Source organism: Ovis canadensis, chromosome 1 (genome assembly GCF_042477335.2).
Source record: "Ovis canadensis isolate MfBH-ARS-UI-01 breed Bighorn chromosome 1, ARS-UI_OviCan_v2, whole genome shotgun sequence".
In the NCBI taxonomy this organism is placed as follows: domain Eukaryota; kingdom Metazoa; phylum Chordata; class Mammalia; order Artiodactyla; family Bovidae; genus Ovis; species Ovis canadensis.
In genome coordinates this window covers 88,540,833-88,567,673 of record NC_091245.1, presented here as the reverse complement: position 1 = coordinate 88,567,673, position 26,841 = coordinate 88,540,833, and the positions used below count along the sequence as shown (strand labels likewise).

General features: G+C 50.9%; 1 protein-coding gene across 1 annotated transcript; it reads left to right on the top strand.

Moving 5' to 3' along the window:
• The first annotated feature begins 9,726 nt into the window (after window positions 1-9,726).
• On the top strand, window positions 9,727-11,331 carry KCNA2 (potassium voltage-gated channel subfamily A member 2). Its single transcript, XM_069571033.1, has one exon. The coding sequence runs from the start codon at window positions 9,802-9,804 to the stop codon at window positions 11,299-11,301; it is 1,500 nt and encodes a 499-aa protein (XP_069427134.1). The 5' UTR covers window positions 9,727-9,801; the 3' UTR covers window positions 11,302-11,331.
• The last annotated feature ends 15,510 nt before the right edge of the window (window positions 11,332-26,841 follow it).

The window sequence follows — 26,841 nt, the reverse complement described above, 5'->3', positions numbered from 1 at the left end:
CAGAAGCAAGGCCTTTCCAGAGTTGCCAAGTCCGGAGGCTGAAAGGCAAGGAGAGATGGTTAAGCTATCAGGCAATCACTAGTTCACAAACACTGTTGGCCCAGCTGCTCTGTCTGTGCCTGGCTGGACCAGACACAGGGATGCAGGCAGAAGACACAAGTCCCTGCCCTCAGGATGCTCCCCACCCAGGGGAAGAAAGTGTGGGGACAGTGACAGACCCCTGAACGCAATGCAAGGACCTGTCTCCCGGGCAGCATTCAGGCACTGCCTTCGAGGGTGGGGTCCAGAGAGGCGGTCCAGGAAGGCGGTCCAGGAATGCTTCAGGAAGGATGTGACTCAAGTTGAATGTTTAGAACAGGAGTCACTGGGGTGATGAGGGAGGCAGGTGGATTCTGTGCAAGGAGGCTAGAACCATCTGGAAGCTCATTGTTCTTGAGCCCTCCCTGCAGATGAGGCACTGAGATAAACACCCTGTTCACATCCTCTTGTTTGATCCTTGGAGTGAGCACTAGGTCTTATTACTCCCATTTTACAGATTGGAACTCAGAGAGGAAAAATACCCTACCTGAGGTCACATGAGGGGCAAACAGCAGAGCCAGGACTCAACCACAGGCCTATCTGACTTCAGGTCTTTAGCTAATCTGTATGTTTTAAGCCAGTTCCAGCCTTCAAGATAGTTTAGTTTGATGCCAGTATAAGTATGTTGTAAGTATGTTATCACTCAGTCATGTCCAACTCTTGGTGACCCCATGGACTGTAGTTCACCAGGCTCCTCTGTCCATGGGATTCTCCAGGCAAGAATACTGGAGTGGATTGCCATTCCCTTCTCCAGGGGATCTTCCTGACCCAGGGATCAATCCTCCGTCTTCTGCATTGCAGGCAGATTCTTTACCGTTTGAGCTACAGGGAAGTCCTTGATGCCAGTTTAGACTTCGGGAATGGGTGATGCAGGGAGAGCAGAGGAACATCAGATCAGGAAGGGCTTTGCCTGCCTTTTAGGACATGCAGTTTGCATCACAGCAATCGGGGCTTCCTAGCTGGTGCAGTGGTGAAGAATCCACCGGCCAATACAGGAGATGCAAGAGACGCAGGTTCAATCCCTGGACCAGGGAGATACCTTAAAGGAGGAAATGGCAACCCACTCCAGTATTCCTTCCTGGAAAATCCCGTGGACAGAGGAGCCTGACAGGCTACGGTTCACGTGGTCGCAAAAGAGCCGGACGTGACTGAGCTACTGAGCACACAGTAGGGAGCCAAGGAGGAGCTAAGAGGTAAGTGACATGAGTGGATATGCACTTTAGGAGGATCACTTTGACAACTGCGGGGAGAAGAGACCAGGGAGCTAGTCTGAAGGTAGACGACCAGGAAAGGACACAGTGGGCCAGATCATGCCTACAGGTAGCTTAAACCAGGGTGCAGGAGGGGGAGAGGGAGCCGGAAAGAAGAGAACAGATGCCAAGACCAGGTGACTTACTGGCTGTGGACGATGTCGGGATGGGGAAAGCAAAGAGAGCTTTTAAGCACTCCCAGGTTTCTGGTTTGGGCAACAGGGTAAAATGTGGCATCTTTCCCAACACAGGGCACATGAGGGAGAAGCAGGGCTGTGAAGTGGGGCTGATGAGCTACAATTCTGGAGACAGGCCTGGGCCAAAGACAGAGCTCCCAGGGACCAGTCTTGGGCAGGGCCAAGGAGAGAGGTCATCCTTGCTACAGACCTTGACCTGACCCGGGCCAGCTGGCTCATGGGATTGAGCTGGTTTCCTCTTGAGCCACCGGGACTCCATACAGATGGCAGCCATCTGCGAAGCCTGCTGGAGAACTCAAATTGTCCCTCTTACAGCCGAGAGGTCAGGGCATTCAGAGTTGCCTCTCCTGACATCCAGGCCAGGCCAGGCAGCCTGAGTGAGCCACCCCAGCCTCAGAAAAGCCCTGAGTCGAGGAGCCCATGAGACTGTGGTTGAGGGGGGCATTGCCAGCACACCCAGAAACTGTTCTCCATGGGCAGCTGAAGTTATAGGTGGTCCAGGGGATGTGGCCTGGAACACAGAAGGTGTCAGCTGTCAGAGCTCACCTAAACCCCTGCCACGCCTGTTCCTAACAGAGAAGAAGACCGTGGTGGCCAAGCTATGACAGCGGTCTGCTGATGGCTAACGCTCAGTGTTGGCCAGGGCACAGGCGCTTTTCCTAGCGCTCGGCATTCCAGTCACTCCATAGGAATGTGAGGCGAGGAACCCAGTCACAGCCAAATCATGCCAGCTGTGGGATTAGGCCCCCGATCAGCCAACACTAGCAGCTGTGCTTTAGCCACTATGCTGTTCTGCCTTTGGGTGTTAACAAAAGGGCCCTGATTGTGAGACGAGCAGCGCAGCACCCGACACGGAGGAGCAGCTCCAAAAGGTGAGGAAAGGCCCACCCTCTGAAACCAAAGCCCAGGGCTCCACACAGGAGTTCCTTGCTGGCAGCAGGAATTAATCTCAGAAGGCTTCCTGCAGAAGGCAGCCCTTGACCACCTTAGGAAACTGCCTGTAGGAGGCAGCTCTTAGGTAAGTAGGGGGCTGGAACGATGCTCCTTGCACTTCCCAGGGAAGTCCTCAGACGTCAGGCATGACATCAGGTACACTGGCAGAGCACAGCCACAACAGCAGTGATGACTATCACAAGAACAGTGTACTGTTCCACACGGATCGGGGTTTTTTGGCTTTTCCAAGTGTGTCCATGAGCCTCATAAATGAGATTGTAATACACACTGACCTGAATGCTAGTTTCCTTCCTCCCTCCCTCTTTCTCTTTGTGCATGCTCAGTCATGTCTAACTCTTGTGACCCCATGGATTATATAACCTGCCCGTCTCCTCTGTCCATGGGATTTCCCTGGCAAGGATACTGGAGTGGGTTGCCATTTCCTCCTCCAGGGGATCTTCCTGACCCAGGGATCAAACCCACATCTCTTGCATCTCCTGTATTGTCAGGCGGGTTCTTTACCATTAGTGCTACCTGGGAAGCCTCCTTTTTCACTTTAAATCCTATGAAACAAATGAGGTGGTGAGGGTAATTCTATCCTTCCTATTTAACAAGCATACTGTGGCAAGAAAGGTCAAGTGAGCAACCTTGGATCACAGAGCTCTACATGCTAAGACTACAGCCCTGGTCAGATGCTCTGCATTGTATATGCCTTTGCCGGGGTGAGGGATGCTAAGCCCTGGATTTTGCAGATGAAAGAAGAATCAGTAGAGCTGCTCTAGCAAGGGCACAAGGAGGAGCCTTCAAGTCCTGAATCTTGTACCACTGCCTAACTCCCTTGGTGTGAACAGTTAAACACCATCAGCACCAATCCCCCTCTAAAAAGACCTCCTGTCGGGTTGGACATCCTCCGCAGGATGTGTGGGTATGCCCTGCGGCTCTGCAAGTTCTGCTGGATTGAATCCACATTCCTAAGACCAGGAAGTCAGCCCAGAGGCCTGGCTCCTCACTAACAGTGGAAGCAGCCAGCAGAAAGGAATGGTGATTTGCGAAGTCAGACAGTCCAGTTCCATCCTAGCCTCACCACTTACCAACTAAATTACCCCGGACAGCAACTGGCCTACTCTGAGCTTCAAGATCTGCATTTGTAAAATAGAGATAATGGCATCTTTCCCACTGGGTGGTGGCAAGGATTAAATCAAATGGTCTATGGACAGGTGTCAGCCCAGTGCCTGGGCTTACTTTCCATGCTTCCCTGCCCTGCTTCTGGTGGGCTGGCGAGGGCTGTGCTGCCATGTTGGGTGGGTGGGTAGGGGGGCTAACCTTCACAACAGCCTATGAAGTATTCCCATTTTGCAGCAAGCATCAGCAGAGGTGGCAGTCATGCAAGAAGGGAGAGATGGTCCTCCAGGAGTGATTTCCCTCCCCCCTTACCCCTACATTCATAAATTGTGGTGGAAAGACCTAAGACGCTCGCTTCTGTCTCTGTGGTGCCTGGGTGGGTGTGGGGGTCAGTGTGGGCATGGACGCACTGTCATTAACTCCTTTCAATGGCTGTAGTGTTGGAGGGCAGGAACCAACGGACTCCTTTCTTGTGATGGCCATTCAGCAGTCTTTCCCTCTGCTGAAAGCAGGGCCTGGCCTCCAAGAAGGAAACCGGACTGAAGGAGAAAAGAGTGGTCTTTGGGGTTTAACTCACCCCGGGAAAGGCATCAAAGGGCACTCTAGCTGATCTTTTGTGACAAAAATAGAAAACTGACCTCAAGCTAAAAAGATTAAACACCTAGGTTAAGCTAGCTAGCTTAATTCATTTAATCCTTACCACCCTATGAAGTCTTTTGCTATTTTACTGACAAACGAGGAAGCTGAGGCTCAGAGGGTTGACATAACTTGCTCAAGCTCATACAACTAGCAAGCAAGTGTCAGGGGTAAGAATTCTATTATCTTTCTTTTTTCTTTCTTTCCTTCTTTAGTTAATTTCTTTTTGGTTGTTGTTCACACTTAGATCAGGCTTTAATGAGGAGAGGTGGGGTGACACTGGGCTTCCCAGGTGGTACAGTGATAAAGACTCTGCCTGCAATGCAGCAGAGTCAGGTTCAGTCCCTGGGTGGAGATGATCCCCTGGAGAAGGAAACAGCTATCTACTGCCTGGAGAATCCCATGGACTGAGGAGCCTGGCAGGCTCCAGTCCGTGGGGTCACAAAGAATTGGACAGGACTGAGCAACTAAACGACAACAAGGATGACATGCCCCTGAGTTCAATCAGATGGAAGGAGGGTCAGAGGAATATCCCAAAAAGGAGAACGGAATTTAAGGGCTGCTCATTCTACTTGAGCAGTGAGTGTAGTGGCTACAGGTAGGTGTTAAGACCTGATTCAAGTCCCAGAGCCACCACTCATTGGCCTTGGGCAGGTTGCTTCGTCTCTCTGCCTGTTTCCTTTCCCCTGAGATTGTGTGTATGTTAGTCACTCAGTCGTATCTGACCCTTTGTGACCCCATGGACTGTAGCTCACCAGGCTCCTCTGTCCATGGAATTCTCCAGGCAAGAATACTTGCGTGCATTGCCATTCCCTTCTCCAGGGGATCGTCCCGACTCTGGGATCAAACCCAGATCTCCTGCATTGCAGGCAGATTCTTTATTGTCTGAGCCACCAGGGAAGCCCAAGAGATGGTTCTGATGTAGAAATCACCTCCTAGAGCTGTGGGGATTACATGTCCCACTGGTCTAGAGATGCCTGGCGCAGTGTCTGGCACATGTTAAGCATAAGTCATCAAAGAACATGATTATTAATTCTCCCTTGAGAGTTTTTCTCTGTCCATGGCTTCCATTTCAACAAAGGAGGGCAAAGAAAATATATAGACTTGATCAAATGGATAAGACTGTTGTGCATTAATTGACATAAAGATCCAATGTGGCAAGAAGGAGGAACAGAGTCCTGTGGGACTGGTCGGGAGAAGCTTCCGGAAAGACTGTGGAGCAAGGTTCTGGAGGACAATTTGGTGAAGGAGGCAGGAATGACTGAGACCTCAGGGAAAGAGAGGGGTAGGGCAAACTGGGAAGCAGAGAGAACCTGGTGATTGAGCACTTCTTAGAGAAAGAGCCAAAAGCTTAGCAGCAAGCTGGGAGTTAAGACAGGGGTTTCCTAGGGAAGCAAAGTGGAGAGACTCATTCATGGCATGTCTGGCTGGGGCCTAAAGTCTACATAAACAACTGAACCATCACAACAGTTTGTGAAGACTCTTCATTTTCCAGATGAGGAAACTGAGGTCCAAAGATGTGAATGAACTTGCAGGATGTAAGTCCCAGCCTGGCTGGCTCTGAAACACCCAGGCCACACAGGCTAGGACACTGCCAGGGCAGCTTCTATGGGGCCCTAAACCAAACCAGTCCTACCTGATAGTCATCTGTTGTCCCCAGAGCTCACTGAGGTCACTGCCCACCCAGACTACCCCAGCAGCTCTGGGTAGGCCCCAATCTTAAATCCATCTGCCAGTGCAGGAGACTAAGAAACACAGGTTCGATCCCTGGGTTGAGGAGCCTGGTGGGCTATACAGTCCATGGGGTCGCAGAGTCGGATACAACTGAGCAGGCATGCATGCACCTTAATGAACACTGGAATCCCACGATCCTGGCCCCTGTGGGCTCTCAGAGCTTCTATCTGAAACTACAGGCCTAAAGAGGAGGATTCACTGAGCAAGGAGGGATCAGCAGCAGCCTCCCTGGGACTAGAGGCCCTCTGCACACAGGATTCCATGTCTGGTTCAGATCTGGGCTCAAGGAACAGCTGTTTGGAACCATAATTCGGACAGCAGACAAGAACTGGCAGGGGCTTGGAGCTGTCATGGGCCTTCCAAGAACATCCCTGACCCTCTCAGGCCCATCATCTGAGCAGAGGGCATCCTGGGCTTCCCACACACTCTTACAAAAGCAAAGGGCATCCTCCACCACCCACCCCGGGGTACCATAAGCTGCATCCCCAATTGCAGAGCCCCGTAGGCCAGCTGGCTTCCTCAGGTCTGTGAGGAGCCCATTTTATAAAGAACCTGGCTCTTGCCTGGCGTGCTGCAGTCCATGGGGTCACAAAGAGTCGGACTGAGTGACTGAACTGAACTGGCGCTTGCCTAGGGCAGCTGCACCGCCCCCTCAAGCCCCCAACCCCAGCCTTTCCTGCCCCTGCTTCTCCGGGGGAGGGAGTCCAGAGGGCCGGCGCTGCAGTTCTGCCGGGTTCCTGCGGCTCCTCCCCGTGGGGGCGAACACAACACCGAGTTTGTGCCACACTGCGGCCCACACCTGCTGTATTCCCCTCTGCGAAGCCAGAGCTTTGGCTGGGTAAGCGGGAGGTGGAGAGGCAGAGGAGCTGCAGGAGGGGGCAAGCCGGCGCGAGAGGGCAAGGAGAGGGTCTGCAGGTTCTGTCTGGCAGCATCATATAATAATAGCAACACGTCTCCCACGCGGCTGGATCCCTTCTCGGGCCTGGGATAGCTGTATTGATTGTTTCCTCCTTGGCTTACTTATGGTTGGCAGGAGTCTCTCATGACCGCTCCTCAACTCTGGTCCCCGGTTCCCCGGCGCGCCGCAGCACCCAGCTCAGCCCTCCGCGAGGTTCTGGTTAGTAAGCTGAGCTCTGCCGAAGGATGGGGTGCTTTCCTCGCGGGGAGGGGGCCCAGGTCCGGGGGCCTCACTGGGCGGACAGCGGGTGGCGGCACCTCGCCGCCTCGGGCCCCCGCCGGCCCCTTTAATTCGAGTCCGCCGGCGGCCAGGTGCGGCGCTGCGTGGCGCGGTGCGGCGCGGTGCGGCTGCGGGCGGCGGCCGGGTGCTCCGTACTCGCCGCCCGCGGGACTGCAGAGCCGGCGCCGGCTGGCCGCCCGCAGCCGCCTCCTGCGGTCATCCAGAAACATGCAGGCTCCGGGTGCCCATCGGGAAGGGTAAATGGGTGTCGGGGCGCTCGGCTGCGCGTGCTACCGCCCCCCTGTCCGGGCTGCGGGGCACCGGGCGGCACAGCCTGCAGCGCGGCGGGCTCGGGCTCAGTCCGGGGCGGGCGAACCTGGGCCGGACCGAGCCGGGGCGGACGATGGGGGGGCTGGCGACCAGCGGAAGGAGAGAACAGGCAAAGGGCTCGGGGACCCTCCGGGCAGTGCCGGGCGCGCGGGGCGGAGGGCGCAGAGAGGAGCTGGCGGGTGATGGGAAGCGCAGCTGACATAACCATGTCTGGTAAATAGCGCTGGTTCGTAGGACACGAATCACTTGGGACTGCCCGGCGGCATTCCCCTCTCCGGCTCAGAACGAAAACGGCTTTGCGGCAGAGAAGGGCTTTTCCGCTTCCCTGGGGCCGTGGGCTGCCAGGGAGCCCCCGCTCTTAGAGGAAAGCCAAGATCTGGGGCAGCATCTACTCCCCACCCCCAGAGTTTAGGTTCCAGTGTTTTCTGGAGGGAGATGGAGCCTCGGCGGTCCCTCGGACGCTACGGGCAAAAGAGCTAGGCAGCGCTCGGGCCCCACCGCTAGAGCCCCCCTCCGGACCGGGCAGGAGGGGGTTAAGGTGGAGCTGGCTGCAGCAGCCAGCTGGTGGGTCAGGTCCACCCGCGCGGAGCGCGCGGGGCTGAATCCCAGCCGGAGACCGGAGCGATGGGGAGAGGGCTCGGACCCCTCCCCGCCCTGGGGCCGGCGGGATTGGGCGGGCAGGGGGCCAGCCCGGAAGCTGGCTTCCTTCAGGCTCCCCCTCTAGCTGCTGCCAAGCTGCCTCGCAGCCAGGCTGGCTGAGACTTGGTTCTGCACTCACTGCCCAAGAGACGTGAGGGGTTTTCTGTTGGGGAGAAATCGGTGGTCGGGCGCTGCCCGGTTCGAATGCCACCCTGCCGGAGGGAGGCCTGCAGTGTAGGGGTCCCTGAGGGAGAGGAAGTCCTGGGACCAAGGAAACCAGCTTTTGGAGATCGACCTTTCTGTGTGAGAAGTCTCCCTAGATGAGCTCTGGAGGAGTGTGTATTGGGGGCAGCCAGGCTGGGGAGGAGCGGTTCTTCCTCCAGGACTCTGCAGAGGTCAGAGCTGGGAGTGGGGCTGCAGTGTAGGAAGCTCTTCCCTTGGGAGATGCTGTGTCCTGACCTCGGGATGGGAGGGCTTTGCCCAGAGTCCCTCCTGATGGCTGCAGAGGACCAATGGGGAATCTGACTGAGCCAGGGGAGGCCCCTGGAGGAGACAGGCCCAGCCAAGTCTAAAGGCTTGTTCCCTGGGAGAAAACGCTTCCAGTGGATGGAAGCCTGCCCAGAAGAGGCTAGGAGGCTGAGGGATACTTCTCAGGTATGACACCAGAATAGAAAATGGGCATGGAAGAGAAGCTGCCAGAGCTCTCCTGAATCTTGGCACCAGCTGCCCAAAAACTCTGATTCCACCTTGCTGCTGTTTTTTCCAGGCAACGTCACACCTCCTGAGGGCAGCCGGGAGAACTCTGGCTTTTGCTGAGCATTACATCTTACTTCCTTCCTTTCAAAGGCTCCAGATCCCAGCTTACCCATCCCCGAGTCCTGTGTGCCCCTAACCAGGCATCCCACAACCCCTCCAGCCCAGCTCAGCCCTAGAGCTCACCTCCAGGCCCTGGAGCCTGCCCTCCTGCCCAGAATGACTCACCATTATTTCTATCTCAAGTGAGAAGACGTGATGGGGTATCGGGCTGCCCGTTTGTATATCTAGGATTCCTGAAGCATCGGATCAGCTCTGCAAGGAAGAGAGCTGCAGATTCCTGCCTTGCCAGGTAAATCAATCTATTGTTTAATAACAGCCGTGTGTAGAGTCACTGGGGTGGGAGCAATGAGGGAGACCCAGGCCCAAGATTTGTCACTGCAAATACCTCTCAGGGTGCAGGGATCTGCAAGGCATCAGTTTAGTGCCTGGGAGAGGGCTCCTTTCCAACCTCTTGTATGGGGCTGTGCTCCATGAAGCCTGCACAGTGCAGGGGGACCTATGTCAGCCCCCTGCCCCCAGCTCAGGGCATTCCAGAGCTTTCTTGAGAGACCACCACCTGCTTCCCTCTGATCCCCAGCCCAGGTAAACAAAAATCTTACTTTTTTGTGGTATCAGTGGTGGTGATGTTTTTGAGCTTCTTGGCTGAGAGAAGTGGGGGGGGAAGCACCCCAGGTCGGGCTGCCAGTGCTGAGTGGTCTTATGTTCTTAACCACCTCTATCTTCCAGCCAAGCGAGGCTCTCTCTCCAGCTCTCAGGGAGCCCTGCGGGCTCTCCCGCTGGAACCCAGGCTGATGCCGCTGTGTTTCCTGGGGCCGTAAGCACCATCCCAAGCTCCCAGCCACCAGGCAGCTAGAAGGCGCAGCAAGAGGCGCCCCTCCCGGTTCCAATTATGACAGTGGCCACCGGAGACCCAGCGGATGAGGCTGCTGCCCTCCCTGGGCACCCGCAGGATACCTATGACCCAGAAGCAGACCACGAGTGCTGTGAGAGGGTGGTGATCAACATCTCGGGGCTGCGGTTTGAAACCCAGCTAAAGACCTTAGCCCAGTTTCCAGAGACCCTCTTAGGGGACCCAAAGAAACGGATGAGATACTTTGATCCCCTCCGGAACGAGTACTTTTTCGATCGGAACCGCCCGAGCTTTGATGCCATTTTGTACTACTACCAGTCTGGGGGCCGGTTAAGGCGCCCCGTGAATGTGCCCTTAGACATATTCTCTGAAGAAATTCGGTTTTATGAGCTGGGAGAAGAAGCAATGGAGATGTTTCGGGAAGATGAAGGCTACATCAAAGAGGAAGAGCGTCCTCTGCCTGAAAATGAATTTCAGAGACAGGTGTGGCTTCTCTTTGAATACCCAGAGAGCTCAGGGCCTGCCAGGATTATAGCTATTGTGTCTGTCATGGTGATCTTGATCTCAATCGTCAGCTTCTGCCTGGAGACGCTGCCCATATTCCGGGATGAGAATGAAGACATGCATGGCAGTGGAGTGACCTTCCACACCTACTCCAATAGCACCATCGGGTACCAGCAGTCCACTTCCTTCACCGACCCTTTCTTCATCGTAGAGACCCTCTGCATCATCTGGTTCTCCTTTGAGTTCTTGGTGAGGTTCTTTGCCTGTCCCAGTAAAGCCGGCTTCTTCACCAACATCATGAACATCATTGACATTGTGGCCATCATCCCCTACTTCATCACCCTGGGAACAGAGCTGGCTGAGAAGCCAGAGGATGCTCAGCAGGGTCAGCAGGCCATGTCACTGGCCATCCTTCGAGTCATCCGGTTGGTAAGAGTCTTTAGGATTTTCAAGTTGTCCAGACACTCCAAAGGTCTCCAGATTCTAGGTCAGACCCTCAAAGCCAGCATGAGAGAGTTGGGCCTCCTAATATTCTTCCTCTTCATCGGGGTCATCCTTTTCTCTAGTGCTGTCTATTTCGCAGAGGCCGATGAGAGGGAATCCCAGTTCCCGAGCATCCCGGATGCCTTCTGGTGGGCAGTCGTCTCCATGACAACTGTAGGCTATGGAGACATGGTTCCGACTACCATTGGGGGAAAGATCGTGGGTTCCCTGTGTGCAATTGCAGGTGTTTTAACCATTGCCTTACCGGTCCCTGTCATAGTGTCCAATTTCAACTACTTCTACCACCGGGAGACAGAGGGAGAGGAGCAGGCCCAGTACTTGCAAGTGACGAGCTGTCCAAAGATCCCATCCTCCCCAGACCTAAAGAAAAGTAGAAGTGCCTCTACCATTAGTAAGTCTGATTACATGGAGATCCAGGAGGGGGTAAACAACAGTAACGAGGACTTTAGAGAGGAAAACTTGAAAACAGCCAACTGCACTCTGGCTAATACAAACTATGTGAATATTACCAAAATGTTAACTGATGTCTGACTGAACCCGATTAACCTACTCACAGCTCAATGGAACTAATGCAGATATTGCATAGTAGCCTGCATTGTAGTCAGTGTGTTCTACAGTGTGTATCTGGTTCTGCATGGAGAGCAATAGTCGTGCAAGTGACTTTCGATCTTTTGATTTTTGATTTAGAACACAGAATACCTATCCATGGCTTTCATGCAAATCTTCATCACCGGCTTAGGGGTTTCCAAAGATGGGAGTCACCTATGGAAGCCAGGATTTCAGAAGGACACATTGAGGCCACCTCATAGCAGATACAGACCCCATCACATCAGTGTCACCTTTTCTTCCTAAAGAAATGCACACAGCATCTCAGAGATGCAGCTCCCACCACTACCACCCTCACCCTCCCACCCCACCACCCCACTTGAGCCTACCTCCCCCTTCTCAGAGAAAAACCATGGTGGCTTAGCCTTAAAGTTCTGGTAATTATTCAAAAGGTCATTCCCATTTTTGCATTGAAAAGAACACACAGTGCTGTGTGTTGGAATTACTTTCTGTGTCACAGGCTGGGGTTTGTGAATTGCAGTTGCCAAGTAGATGCTCCGGAGGCTTGTGTTTCATAACGGAAAATGCAGCATTTGGTTTTTCTCTCTGCAGTGTCGAAGTGAGGGAACCCCGGGGGAGGGACAGTTAGGATGACCGAATGTGAGTTGTCAAGTTTCACATTTGCTCCCTTCGCCCTACAGGGAGAAGCTAACAAACCAAGGGACCTCTCAGCTTCAGATTTCACCATTTTTGCAGGCTTCAGGGTCACAAAAACATGTCTGATTTCTTCGTTACATTGGAGTTTGCAGGCATCTGCTTTCTAGTGCTGTGGCCCAGCTACACTGGCACTGCAATGAAATCTACCAGTGATGCGATAGAGCTGCATGGGTGTTTGTTGCATGAATCTCAATATTTAAAACACAGGAGATAACCTATTTTCTTAGTAGCCTACACAGTATTCATATTTAGAGTATTAATAGCCTAGGAATGGCATTGAACTAGGGTTTTCTTTTTTTTTTTCCTTTCCCATCAGAAGACAAAAAGCCCTCAATCAAGAGAAAAAAAAAAAATAGACTGTTTGGAGTGAGGAACCAAAACTTCTGGCCCTCTAGCCCACCCCCATCCCTGTTCTTCCAAGTGGGGGCACAGACCTCCGCAAAGCCAGGAGAGTGAGCAGGGAAAGCAGTGTCTAACACCTCACGTGACTGCACCTTAGGAATGAACCTAGTCATGGGCAAGACTGTACAGCTGACTGGGGCACGTTGTCCTGAGCACAGGCGGATCTGTGGATCCAGTGTATATACCTATGTATCAAGTGTCTCTTCCATGAGTTCCTCTCCCTAGCTAGCTATAGAGAAAATTGCATTTGAACCTTGTATAAGCTTATGCAATATTTTTGACACAGGGCAATATATGCATGTGTTTGACTATGTGCACTAGAGTGTATATACACGCATATATATATATTTATATATACATATATATACACACATACGTGTGTATATGTATATATGCACACACACACACACATATATATATAGTCATTCTCTGGAGTTCAGGTTCAGGAGCAAACCCACTGCTTGGTGGGTTGGTTGTCTCAGAGACCTAATGGGTTCATCTGTCCCATTGGTCACCCCACTGGGCCTGGGTTTGCTGCCATTGCCTCCGACACTCCAGTCTTCATGGATTCTTAGATGTTCGAATTGTCTTTCTGCCCTTCATGTGCTGCAGCTTCAGTTTCCCACAGCTGAAGCTTGTCTTACCGAGTGCACAAGGGCCCCAGGGCCCTCACAGCTCCAGCTGACCTGGGCCAGACCCACCCCAGGCAGCCCCTCTAGAGCCCATCACCTTCATCATCTCCATTCTCATTGTCCCTGCCCTGTCTGGTTTTCATTTGAGACGTAGAATGTATTTAACTAATAGAGAACATACACACGAGAACTATAAACACCATGTCAAAGACATAACCCACGACTTAGATGCAAAATACGCAAAATGATATGGTCATCTGGCTCCGCATCAGTCCCTTCCGCGAACCTTTCACTAAAGAGCCAGAATGGATCGCCTTCTTTGAAACCAAGGACATGGAGGAGGAGGGATCCTGGGGCCCCAGTTCCACAGGTCTAGGCTAAAAGGGAACCTCCTCTATGTGGAAATTTCTGAAGTTCAGGACCAAGAGATGGAGTCCCTAGTTGAACCACAGGCATCATTTTGATCACCAGGCTCAAGCTGTCTCCCCCGTTAAACTGGCAACCAGGGCTGCATATGCCACCGAAGGCTGGCTAAAGAATCATTCTCCACCCCTAGAGCAGGCTGAGAGTGAAGGTCACACCGCATCAAGGCAGAGTTCTGGCTGACCCTGGAACAGGTGCAGATGGGGAAGCTTTTGCCTCACAAACTAGGCTTCTTTGCCTTTCAACATCATTGTTTAAATTTCCCAAACGCAGTGAGCTGTGAGGTCAGGCTGCCAGTTGTCTCTCCAGCCCTGGCCTCACGGTTGGCTCTTTAGCATCTACAGTTACCTTGGGGGGTGGGGCACCAGCCCAGGGTGCTCGCTAGTTCCTGGTCACCCACATCCTCAGGGGTCTACAGGGCATCCCAGGCCCGGCACAAAGCCTCCGTGCTTCTCTTCCTCTCCTTCATGGGAGAAGGTGCTGTATTTCCAAGGTGTGGGCTGGAGGGATGCAGACTTTGAAAAGATAAACGGTAAAATAGCCTGTACCTAATGCCTAGGTCGGGTGGTAGATATTTTATCCCAGTGCCCTTGACCTGGGACTATAAAATGTTTACCCACACCGGCACACAGACATACATACCCACCACAAAAGAGATCTACATTGTTGCCATACACGAATAGAAAAGACTCACCACCCATGCAAAATACACAGAGACCAAATTAATGAAAAGGGTACTCAAAAGATATACGCTTATATCTGTATCCAAAATACGCACACTCCGCCCAGACATGGAACGTACATATGGAACATACACAAAAGACCTGCAAACACCATGCGAAAGACACAACTGCAACTCGGATGCAAACCACACAAAATGACATGGTCACACAGAGTGTACACAGATACCTGCACACACCTCAGATGCAAAATACACAAAAACAACGTGGGCACATGGGTATACATGTGGGATACACGTATACCAAGATAATTTACTATTGTTTGCACATGAAATACACACAAACTCAGTTTATACACCCAATACATCTATTCATATTAGGCACACAAAATACAGCATACATACCCAAGAAATTACACACAAACACACACTTCAAACATACTGAGATCCATTCCTCTGCCCCTATATCTATAAGTAGGCATAAATAAAAGACCAGATTTAATCACCTTTCCCTAGCCTGCATCTTTCCCCCTCAGTATCCTTCAAGAAATCTCTTCCACTAGTCTCTTTCCCTCTTATTCACAGATTTCAGAAAAATAACCTCGAGGCTTAAAGCAAAAAGATGGGCCACCATGGTCAAGCAGATCTCTGGTTAAGACTGGGAATCTCCTTGGGTTTCTACCTATTCACCTTCCTCCCACCAGAAACCCGGGTGCCAAGTGTGGAAGGACCTGGGACAACTGACAGCCCATTAAAAGGTGTATAACCTTTTGGCAATGCCCTTTCTTTCAAAGAAAATCCACACAGACAGTGCAATAGCCCAGGCAGCCCCACTCCCAACCCCTGGGATCTCTGGATTCATCCCCATCCTTCTGAAAGCAGTGTTGGCTCAAAAATCTGCAGGGTCCTGGGCCCAAAATGAGAGTGAAGATGCCCCCAACATTCTTCCAGCCCTCAGATCTTACTGCTCCTCCATCCCCAATGGCTTTGTCGGGGGCTGGGTCAGAGAGTCAAGACCCTATATAGACTTTATCTCTTAAAATGAGTCACCTTTACTTGCTTGTGGCATCTCACTTGCTCTTGGGTGTAAGCCCAGTGGGGTCAACTCCTGAGTTCCCCCATGAGTGTGCCACCCCAGGCAGCCTTTTCCACTTGCCCCAGCTCCACCTGGACACCTGTCTTCCATCTGATGGCTGTACCTTGAGGAAACACACACCAATTCAGTTTATGTAAAACATGGTTAAGGATAAACCTAATGTTACACAAGCAAACAAGTCTTTTTTAGAAGGCCTGTTTCATATCCTATATCCTAAGGCCAGATTTAAGTGCTTTGTAAGATTATGTGCTGTTTTGGGGTTACCCGCAGAGCTGGCTCTTCCCACTAGTAGAACTAGCTGAGAGCTAGGTGTGTTTTGGCAAAGGCCTCACCTCAGATGGAAGTTGGGGAGTCAAAGTCAGGCATCAGATTGAAATCAGATCCTCATGGCCTCTACTCCCGCTGCGATCCAGGCTGTGTCCCACCTGCCCTCCTAAACACGGTCACAGCTCCCTGTCTCCAGGAAGGAAGCAGCAGAGGATGGGCAAGTGGATCCATATTTGCACACTTAGTGCAATGTGCTGGGCCTTTCAAGTGTTTTCAGGTCAAAATACCCATTTTCCCTTTAGCTTCAGCAGGTGCCTCCTTGGCTCAAACTTTCAAGAAAGGTGGAGTTCTCAGGACTCTAAAGAAAAAGAGATCCTGGTTGGGTGGAGAGGGTGTCAGAAAGAAAGGGTTACTGAGGTAGTCAGATTTCAGAGTCAACTTTTTAGAAGCTGAAATTTAGTTAAGGTCATAATGAAGCTCTGTGCTTCCTGAAGCTTCTGTGGTGTTTGACATACCCTTCCTCTCTGCTTCCTCTGCCCCTCTCAGCTGGGCCTCCGAGGATGGAGTAGGCATGAAACCAGGAGGTTAGGCTTGAAAGGGGGCCTCAAAGGAGCATGCCCCTAGACCTCATTGACCTGATATGGAAAGGGCTTCCAGGACAGATTTTTTGGCCTGAGCCTCAAGCCTGGGTGCTCATGTGGCCACCCCATGTGGGGAAGGCTGCGAGACTAGCTTGTCCTCTCTGCTCTCCCTGGATCTCTCACTCCATTGTACTGAGGTCTTTGGCCACCAACTTCCCACTCGTGGTCAGCCATAACACATCAGTAGCATCTTTATAGAGGGCAGGCTGGGGCTTCACTGCTGCCCACGGCAGTGGCAAAGAGAGGCAGAGACTGACTTTCCCCAAAGGAAACCATAGGATGGTTTGCAAATTGTATATGAGAGTGGCACCAGACCCCCATGGCAGACAGGAGGAGCACACTGCTTTGAATTGTTTCCCCAGGAGTGGGGATGGTGAGCCCTGCTCCAGCTCTGGTTCTCCCGGAGCCCGTTGCCATAACAGCCTCCATCCTGGTGATGGCTGTCTGGTCTGAGAGGACTGGTCCACATAGGCTATACTGTCCAGGGTGCTCCTTGGTTACACACTGGAGGCTCCCCCCGCCTTGGCAGATTTGAGCCCACAAACTCAACCTCATTAACATCATTCACCACCTGAGCCAACCAGCAGAGTGCTGGATGCTGGGAGGTGTCCAAATGGCTAGTGTGACCTTCATCTAGATCCGCAGACTTGGCCCTTGTTGAAACCAGCCCTGTTCTCTCATCAGAGCAGCAAGCAGAGAGGGGTGGAGGTGAGGGATCCCCGACAAGCTGGAATAAGTCTCTTTATCAAATGAACCTAGTTGTCTTTTCCCTTCTTTCTACTTCCCTTCCCACCAACGTTCAACTCCATCTCTCATAGTTTATTTTTTAAAGAGGAAAAGTGCAATAAACTAAATAGTGACTGTTTTCTTTAGCAATAGCTATTTCAAAATCTTGTTCTCAGGTCTGAAAAGTGATAGTACCTGGATTCTCAGATAATGCCCTTGGCTTCTGGGCATCAGTTCACTGTCTCTGTAGCTCCCTCCTCCTCCCACATGGTCACGTGACCCCTGCACTCTGAGGCCCTGGGTCTCAGAGCCCTCCTCTGGAATGTAAACACACACAGGTCTGCTATCTGCACAGGGAAGGTCCAGGAGATTTTCTTTGTCACTCTGACTCCTCCCCGTGTGCACCTCTCTCTGTCTCTGTGTGCGTCTCCGTCCCTCTCGCCTTCCACCTGCCCCCTTCTGCCTGCTCTCACATGGCATTCTCACAACCTCTGGGCACTGAAACCTTGAGTTTGAGTGACCTCACACCAGCCCGTCTCACGGACTTTCAGTCAGACTGGCAGGGTGTAATGGAAGCCTGCAGGAAAGCATTTACCAACAGATAAGAATAAAGCATCCTGAGCCATCACAGAAGAGCATTTCCATGCACTAAAGGCCATTACTTGGTCCATTTGTTCCCCTCCCTCCCCTCCCTTGGGAGATGGATGCTAGAGGAATGTGGCCTGGAGGTGTGCACCTGAGATGGGTCGCCTGGACTGATTTGGGGAATTGCCCTCTGGCTGCCCTTCAAAATAAGCTGACTTGTTTAACCAAAGGTCTGCCATGAGAGCTGTGGAGGAAAGCAAGTGTTGTGGATAGAGGTCTACAGGGACAGTGTTTGTGGGTGGTTAGGGCCTGACAGTAGCGAAACAAAGACCCCACCACCCGCTATAGTGTACTGTTGCACAAATATTTGCACATGTTAACTGGGGACTTTAGAAGAGCTTCCTTTCCTGGATAAAACAAAAAAATCTGTGCAGCTGAACTTTCAGCCTAGACGATCAGGGAAGGCTGGCAACTCCAGGGTCCCACTGCAGTCCTTTTCAATCTACCTTGCTCTATACCCGAGTATACAGCAAAACCTCAGTTAACTGACGGGGAAATCCTCAGGGAAGGAAGCCGTCTGATGGCTTTACAATTATGGGTTTTTTGGGTGGGAAGGGGAAAATGTGTTTTGGTTCACCCTTTGTTATGGGGGAAAAAAGTCTTTCCTAAGTTGGTTAGTATAAACTTTCCTGCCTTAGTAAGCAGAATGTTTGAAGTTGATAGGAGACCTTGCATTGCTCAGGGTCAGTATTCTCAACCTCAGTGCTCATTGTACAGAAGTGTAGGTGGAGAAGACCAAAGAAATAGGCTAGATGTCTGCTGGCTACAAGACATCTCTGGAAGTTGGACATTTGGGCTCATTAGATAATACCCTTGCTATCATTTGCCTCTTTCTACTGGAAGCAGAGTAAGAAAACATAATTCTTGTTAGTCAAGGTTTTGGTTAATTGGTCCTGAGTTATCAGAGGTTTTCCATATATACATATATCTGTGTATATATATGTATAGTATATGTATATATGTATACCATTGTTTCAAAAAATTATACAGTTATACAGTGACCAATCCCCTTAGCTTCACTAATGTGGAATACATTTGGCAACCCAAGAAATACTGCATTTATTTGAATTTTTAAAATGACCTCCCTTTGCATTCTTACCATTACTTCAGTTCAACTTTTTTTCTCCTGCACAGGGACTTCTCTAGAAGGTAGTTCTTTCATAACAGAAGATCAGGCTCCAGCATCTTTCCCTTCCCAGATGGCTGCCTGACTCAGGGATAAAAGGGAAGTCTGACCTAAGAGCCAAGTGCTTTATCCTTTGTTCTGCCTGTCCGACAGGAAAAGTTATTACAGACTTTGTAGTTCTGGGTGAGGGGGAAGCTTAAAGACCTGGCAAAGGACGGATCTCTTTTGCTTTCTGTTCGTCATTGGTGGTAACCTAGGCTTGAATTTCATGAGATCTGAAAATAATAGCTAAAGAACGCCTCTGTCCCATGGAAGGTGAGATGTGTAGCAACCCATGAAACTAACGAATCCATCATCTTGTTGAGCCTGACCAAATCTAGGTTGTGGGCGTAGGCAGTAGAGCGCCCATAATTCAGCTGCCTCTTTGGAGAAACACCAGGGTCTGAGCTGAACCATGCTCTCTTTCCCATCTCCCTGGCAGGGTGTTAGATCCACGGGAGACAGCTCCAGCCTCGCCTCCTGCAATTGACTGTGTGTGCTCTACCTAGACACGGTGGGAGGGGTTCCTATTATCTGATAACAGTTGAGATGGAACAGGGGTGCTCGCCCTCTCTCAACACTCCCAGCATTAGTGTATGTACTAGCAGTCAGCTAGCAGATCTCATAAACCAGACTTAGCATGGCCAGCTGGTAAACCGGAGCAACCGAGGCAGCTTCTCTGGATGGCTCCTTCTTACACTGCCTGAACCTCAGCAAGGAAATGGACATAACTTTCTGTGTTCCTCTGCACTCCTAAAATAGTCAGATATGTTCCAGATAAGTGTGCAGCTGAGAACTGCCTGCATCATTCCACGGACAGATGCACCAGGCAGGTGTAATTACGTAAAAGGGTGGACAGCTGCTACAACATCTAGGTAATTGAGGGCAGTGTAAATTCAGCTGTGAGCTAGGACCTTTGACAGCTACTCAGAGAGGACTTGGTCCTGGGGTCTCTTCTCCATTCTTCTGAGAGGACTGAAAGCCTTGCCTCTCCTGGAAGATGATTCCCCAGACACTGACTTTGTTGGTATGAGCACATAAACACTCTGGGCTGCTAGAGAAAGCAAGACAAGGAGCTGGGAGGGAAAGGATTTTCAGGGTTTCACTTTGCTATTCATTTCCATGTCAGTGCCGACATGCCTGCCTTTTGAGCTTGTGAAGTGCAGGGTGAGGACTGTGATTGCCAGGTAGGGCTGGAAAGGAGCAAGCAGCCGCAGGCTAAGAAGTGGGAGAGAAAAGCAGGGAGAGCAGCCTGGCTGGCTTTGGCGAGGGTGAGTGTCAACTCTGAAGGGTCTGAACATGCTCCGTGCTTGCCCCAGTTCTGCCTTCACGTGGGATCTGGTGACCCAGTTTCCCTTTGTTGTCGTGCTTGGATGATTCCTTCATTTGAAGGGCCCCAGGAAGCTGGAGAGTCCCATGATCCAGCTCCAGCCTGCTGAGCAAACAATGCCCTGGCCAAATTGGCCTTTGACTGGGTTTCTGCATCCTTGCACCCCTTGCTCCACTAAGGGTAATCTTGGAACAATCTGGATTAATCATGCCAGCAACCAAGGAGGATTCTCTAGTTTTCATCAGGGACACAGCTGTAAAGCTCATGAGTGCACGATGCTATTTCCTTTTCTAGACCTGTGTGTGTATGTGCTTCTATAGGCTGTTCTGGAGATTTTATATATTGCATACATATGTATATAAAATGTGGAAATGGCCACTCACTTAGGCTCACACAGCACAGATTCCAATTAGGGTTTGCACTGGCTTCCTTGCTGCTCAGGCATGGCTCCACAGCTGCCTCTGTGTCCCAGCTCTAATAATTTCTGAAAACTCAAAGAGGAGAAGCAGATAAATAAGCCTCCCTGGGATCAATAGGAGAAGGAACTCCAGGGCTGATGGTAAAGCTCCGTAAGCATGATGCCAAAAGGGAATGGGGTCTCCATGGTGATAAGAGACCGTGGACCAATGGGAGCTGAAGGCGGAGCAGGACTTGTGGGGAAGACTCATGGGAGTTGGGAGTCATTTAACTATTTGTTTGCTTCGTGAAAATTTAGACACCAGCTATAATCGCATTGAACAGGATGTATAGGTATTATCATTCTTGCTGACATATTCTGGAAGCTTTCAGCCCCACCAACACTGCCCTGCCCAGCACTTCTGCAGCTGAGAGTTTCTGTGTCAGTAGGGTCTGATATTTGTACATAGGTTATACATAAATGTGTACATACGTGCCTCAATTGCCTGTCCACCTGATCATAAGTGTACATAGACTTCATGGAGCTCCACAGTCTTTTGTAAATATCAACACAAGTAAATAAGTATATAAATATATATTACTGAGGATTTATTTTAACATAATTCTGTGTGAAATGAAAGAAAGAAATAAAATTTTTGACAGACCCTGATGATTTCCACTTCTTTATTGCCCGACTGAATTACCATCTCTCCACCAAGCACATGTGCTTGCCCCTCCCTCAGTCCAGTCTCTGTGGCCGTGAGGGCCCATCCAGAGACCAGGGCAGGACAGGAAAGGGCTCTCCTGGAGGCATCGAGGACTGCCCAGGCCACGCGCTCACCTGCTCCTGTCCTGAAAGCTCAGTGCACTGAAGCAGAAGGTGGGGATGGGAGTTAGTGGAGGGCTCGAGATGCCCATTTGTATGAGTGTTTCCTGTGTCTTTTGTGGAACTAAGGGATGTGTGGGGAAGGGGAACCCCGTTCGAAAACCAGAGGCAATCAGACCCCTGGGAGTCACTGAACTCCAGCTGCACCCACCCTTCCAGGTCCTTTTCTCAAACCCACCCCCATTTCTGCCCATTCCTGCCGATGCCTTCGAAGGAGGAGGGGGCTGGTTTTCCAGCCATGCAGTGGCACCTCCTTGGAGAAGATTTTGACACTCACACACCCACACGTTGCTGAGGCATTTCCTCTGAGGGCTATCTTAGTTCATAGCTGAGCTCCCCTGCACTCACAGAGCTCAAAAGTGGCCATGGTGTGGGGTGTGACAATATAGTGTTTTCCCCCCACCCCAACCCCCCTAACCCCTAGCCCCACCCCCACCCTCACAGAAGTGTCTCAGTAATGATTTCTGCTTATACCTATTCCGGTCCGCCACACTCTGCCCCCGGGAAACAGGCCAACTGAAGCACCTGGCCCTCCCGCTCCCTCCCACTTCACCTTCAGAAAAGCTCTGTTCTGGGCAGCAGGTGCTGAGGTGACAAGGGAGAGGGTGAGAAAGAAAGGAGATCCATTTAGGACAACAACGGCTGCTGCTGGCTCCCTTGCCCAACAGGCATTTCGCCCAGCGTGGAGTGGGAGCGTGAAGTACCCCCAGAGAGCTCTAGACGGCTGCAGAACAGCCCCAAGCAGACTTGTGGGGCGGGGCTCCCCTCCCCAAAGAAATGCAACGCTGAGTCAGGCTTCCAAGGTCAGTCCCTCCTGCTAGACAGGGAACTCCCACCTCCAAGGAGCTGAGAGCTGACAGCTCAGAAGAGTTTCTTCTCTCCCTGAGTGTTTAGATTCTGTCAGGTAAACACCTCAAGGGAAAAGTGAGGGGGCAAGAATGCGTGGAAGCTACAGCCTCAGGGTTCCCATTCTTCACTGTGTTGGAGCCGAGGGCTCAGTTAGTTCAAGTGCAGAGCAGCCTGGCCACCTGAGCACATGGGCCCCTTCCTTAGTAGGCCTGGGGCACCTGCCCTGTGTACTCCCCACCACAAAGGCTAGAACCCTGGCATTTGCCCACCTAGTTCCTTCCAGTGAAGGGGGGTGCTTGGTGGGGTGGGTGCGAGAGGGACAGCCCATATATTCCTGGAGCCAGTGTGGTGGACTGGAGGAGTGAAGCTTCTTTGGAACAACTGAGAAACTGATTTAATCCCAGTGATAGGGGAAAGGCTCTGGAGCCAAAGGCTTGGGCTTGAATCCCAGCTCCATTGTCCATGAGCTCTGAGACCCCGGCATACTACCACACTCTCCTTGACCTCAGTCCCTCATCTCTGTAAAAGGAATCTGATGCCTACCTTATCTGCTGAAGACTAAATGGATGCCTGGCACATCCTGGGAGCCCAATAGCAATAGCAAATACTTCCAGAAAGAACGGCCCAGGATTCCCAGAAATCTAAGATGTAAAAGTTACAGGATTTTTCCACCTCTTCTGATCCAGAGGTTCCTCATCTGGGCTAAAAGACACAAGAATTTATTTCAAAGGTTCTAGGAAACTTCTGAAATTACGTACAACGTGCTATCATATGGTCATCTTTCCATGGAGAGGGTCCACAGCTGTCCATGGCCCCCAAACTTAGAATGACTGGTCAAAGTTAGACCCATCACCTTCTCCACAATGTCCAGGAAGAAAAAGTGATTTCCTCTGAGTCATTTTCATTTATTCAAAAAGTAGATTTGTACTTGGTCCTTAGGGTACTTTGCCCTTGTGGGTCTTCTAGGGCAAGACAGAAATTCACCCGCTGTGAGTTAGTAGCCGACTCAGAGCCAGACCTGCTCCTGGGACATCTCTTTCCATTAATCTATTCTCTTTGTAGCAGCTGTGCCTGGGCCTCAGGCCTCCAGATCCAGACCTGAAGATTCCCCAGGCAGGTTTAGCACAGCAGTAGGGAAAGGACCACATATTTTGATGTGAAATTAGTGCTATTGAAATAATATGCAAATGAGGTAGGTCTGCATCTCTTTGATCCAAGGACTGGGGCATTTTTGAATCTGACTTGTCAGCTCTGATTATCTTCTCTCTTCTTTTCCCGTAGCCTCCCCCCTCACTCAGGGCAGTAAATAGCCCCCAAATTACTGGCTTATCCTCAGAAATGAAGGCTCTTTGGCTCTGTCTCTCTTCCAACCTGAACACAAGCCAGAGCTCCATGTTTAATGGTTTGTGGTGAAGTTAGAAGAAAACTCACCCATCTACAGGGATTCCTGTACCCAGGAAAATCTGCCCTTCCCCGGGTATGTTTTGATGGAAGATTTACACTCTTTTCACAGATCATTTGGGAACCACCAACAACCATGTGAGAAGTCAAACCACAGCCACTCTATTTCAGTGGCATTTGGTGCCTTCTCTCTCCCAGCCTAAACTAGGTATCTCCAAGTATCTTATTAATCTCTGACTCCCCGGCATCTGACATAGTGCTAGGCACAATGAATATTCATTGAATGAATGAATATCTACATCACAAAGTCACAATGGTGGCCAATATATCCATATTCTTAGAACAGCAAAGATACAGCCATACCCTAGCAACACCGCCCCCGCCCCTCAACAACCACTTTCTCCTGTATCTCTCTCTGGGTTTACAATGGACCTTGAATCCTATTTCTCCCAGTCTGGGTCCATCCGGTCCATGGTCAAGGTGCCATACATCTCTTAATGCCCTCTCCCCAGCACCCACTTCCACTGTTCCCAGAGAGGATGCCCTCCAACAAAGCCTGCCCAATCCCGTACCAGCCTCAGGGCCAAACCCTTCCCATATCCCAAAGGACTAGAATCTACCCAGATTCTAAAACTGAGAAGACCTAGGTGTCTTGGGAAATGCTGGGCCTTAGAACCAAGGCTGGGCTCCATTTCTGGCTCTAGTGTATAGTATTATCTATGTGACCTTAACAAGGGAGGTAACGTTGCCAAACTTTTTTTTTTTCCCTGTCTCAACTTGAGATTAAAATGCCTGCCTCACAGGATTGTCATGAAATTTTTTTCAAAAAGCATCATACATATATATATATAAATTATGCACATATAAATATACACATAAACATATATACATATATATTGTGTGTCAAGGGCTTACTTTGCACCAGATAGTCTGCTAAATGCTTCACAGGCATTATGGCACTTAGTTCTCATGACAGACTTGCGCCTTGGAGAAGGAAATGGCAACCCACTCCAGTATTCTTGCCTGGAGAATCTCATGGACAGAGGATCCTGGCGGGCTAAAGTCCATGGGGTCAAAAAAGAGCCACACACGACTGAGTGACTAGACAACAACAGTGTTGCGAGGTGAGTTATTATCTGTCTTTTACAGATTAGGACATCAGACCTCAGAGAGATCACATAACTAGCCAAAGTTCACACAGCTAATAACCGGCAGAGCCTTTGAGTCCAAAGCCCATACTCTTAAGAAGAATGACAAACCATGGGTGTTAGTCCTTCCACCACCAGCTTCTTGCCTCATGTGGTTGAGGGCACATAGATTAAGTCTATAAGAAGACAAACAAGAAGACCTCATCTGTCTTAAGGAGACTTGATATAATCAAAACAGCCCAGCTAGACTGGATAAGCCAGGATAGGAATGACCTGTCTTTCCTCTAAGCTTGGTCATACTGAGCCCTGAGACACAGCATCAGAAGTCTGTGCGATGGGGAGAAGCACCAACCCCAGGAAGAGTGGTCTCACTCCCCATTTCAGCCCCGATCGTCTGAGTGTCCAAGGCAGCGGGTAACAGACCCCATCCATCCAGACCCTCACATGCCCAGCATCCTTGCTCAAGCTGGGGCCAGACCTCCTAGCCACTCTGTGCCACCTCCACCTTCCCCCCCGCTCTATCTGCTCCTAGTGCTCCTTCCCAGCCAAGATGCTTGAGATGGTAGCTGTGCCTGAATGGAGGAGCTCTCAGAGGGTGACATGGGGACAGAACTCCCTGGGGAGAAATAGCCACATGATTGTGCGTGCACACACCCACATGCATAGTCAGGCAAATCCCCACAAAATCTTAGGCCCTGCTTTATCGTTCTTAGCCTAGCCTCCCTCAGGCCTTAACCTTTGTAGGCTGTATTATCTCAAGTTATTGAATTAAAAAAGGAGAAAGGCTCCTCGTGCAAAGTGGGTAATTATGCTGATGAATAAATGATTCCAATCAACTGAGATGTGAGAACCAGCACCCACATGCAAGCACTGTGCTGGGGAGTTTGCCCATCTTACCTCGTTTAGTCCTGACTACAACTCTCTGAGATCATTGTCATTATCTAGATTTTCAGATACAGAAATTGAGGCTCAGAGAGGCAAAGTCATTGCTCAAACCAGCACTCTTGCCTGGAAAATCCCATGGACGGAGGAGCCTGATAGGCTACAGTCCATGGGGTCGCAAAGAGTCGGACTCGACTGAGCGACTTCACTTTCACTTTCACACAGCAAATGAGAGAGAGGCAGCTCTGGGACTCAGATCCAAAATAGTTGGAAACATCAAAGCAAATTCTAGTCCCCTTGATAAGACACCAGAGGCACCCAGGTGTGGTCAACTCCAGCTGGGTCTCTCAACAACATTGTAACAAAAGTCACCAAGAACTCCAACTCTGTCCTTGAACCCTTGATCTCTGAGAGCCTCCAGGAAAATATAGGGATGAGGAATCTTGGGGAAGAGTCAGGAAGTCTAGAGATTACGAGGTGCAATGGAATTGGATCAACCTCCTTAGGTATTTTTGTCAATGGGATTCACGAGGCTGCAAGGTGTGAATGAGCAATCGCTATATTAAAATTTCCTGAAAAAGCTTCCTCCTTTGGGCCCCAGCTCCTGAGAGACAGAGTCAGGGAGGAAGACTTGAGGGGAGGGGTCTGCAACTCCTCCATAGTCCTGCCCTTCATGTGCATCTTGAGGGCCCAGGAACTGGATGAAGGGACTGGCTTTACCACTAGTCTTCCTCCCGCTGGTGTCCTGACCTAGTCTCATCACTTATGAAACAGGGTGGGATGGGCGGGTAAATCCTCTTCATGGGGGAGCCATAAGGATGAAATGCATATTGGAAGTTACCTGGCACTTCTGTTTCCAGGGGAGGAAGTGCCCCCGAGGCCAGGAGCCCAGCCCTGCGCTGGCATGTCTGCACTGGAATCCCAGCTCTGGGTGGTGAGCTCGCTGAATCTCAGCTTCCTCATTTATAAAGTGGGGTGAAACTGCCCACCTTGTGGAGTCGTTGTGGGGATAAGGGCCTTATATAAAACACCTCTCAGGGACCCTGACAAGTAATCGGTATTTAATGAATGCTGCCGAACTCTGGGCTCTCCCACAAATTGTTAATCCACTCAGCGATCATGTCTGGAGCACCTATGTGAGCCTGGCACTGTGCTAGGCTCTGAGGACTGGTGGTAGATAAGATGCTGCCCTTGTGTCAAAAAGTTCACATGGTAAGACTGCTCCTTCCCCAGAAGGAAA

Coding starts and splice junctions, on each gene's coding strand:
- KCNA2 (XM_069571033.1), top strand. CDS start 9,802: ATGACAGTGGCCACCGGAGACCCAGCGGATGAGGCTGCTGCCCTCCCT.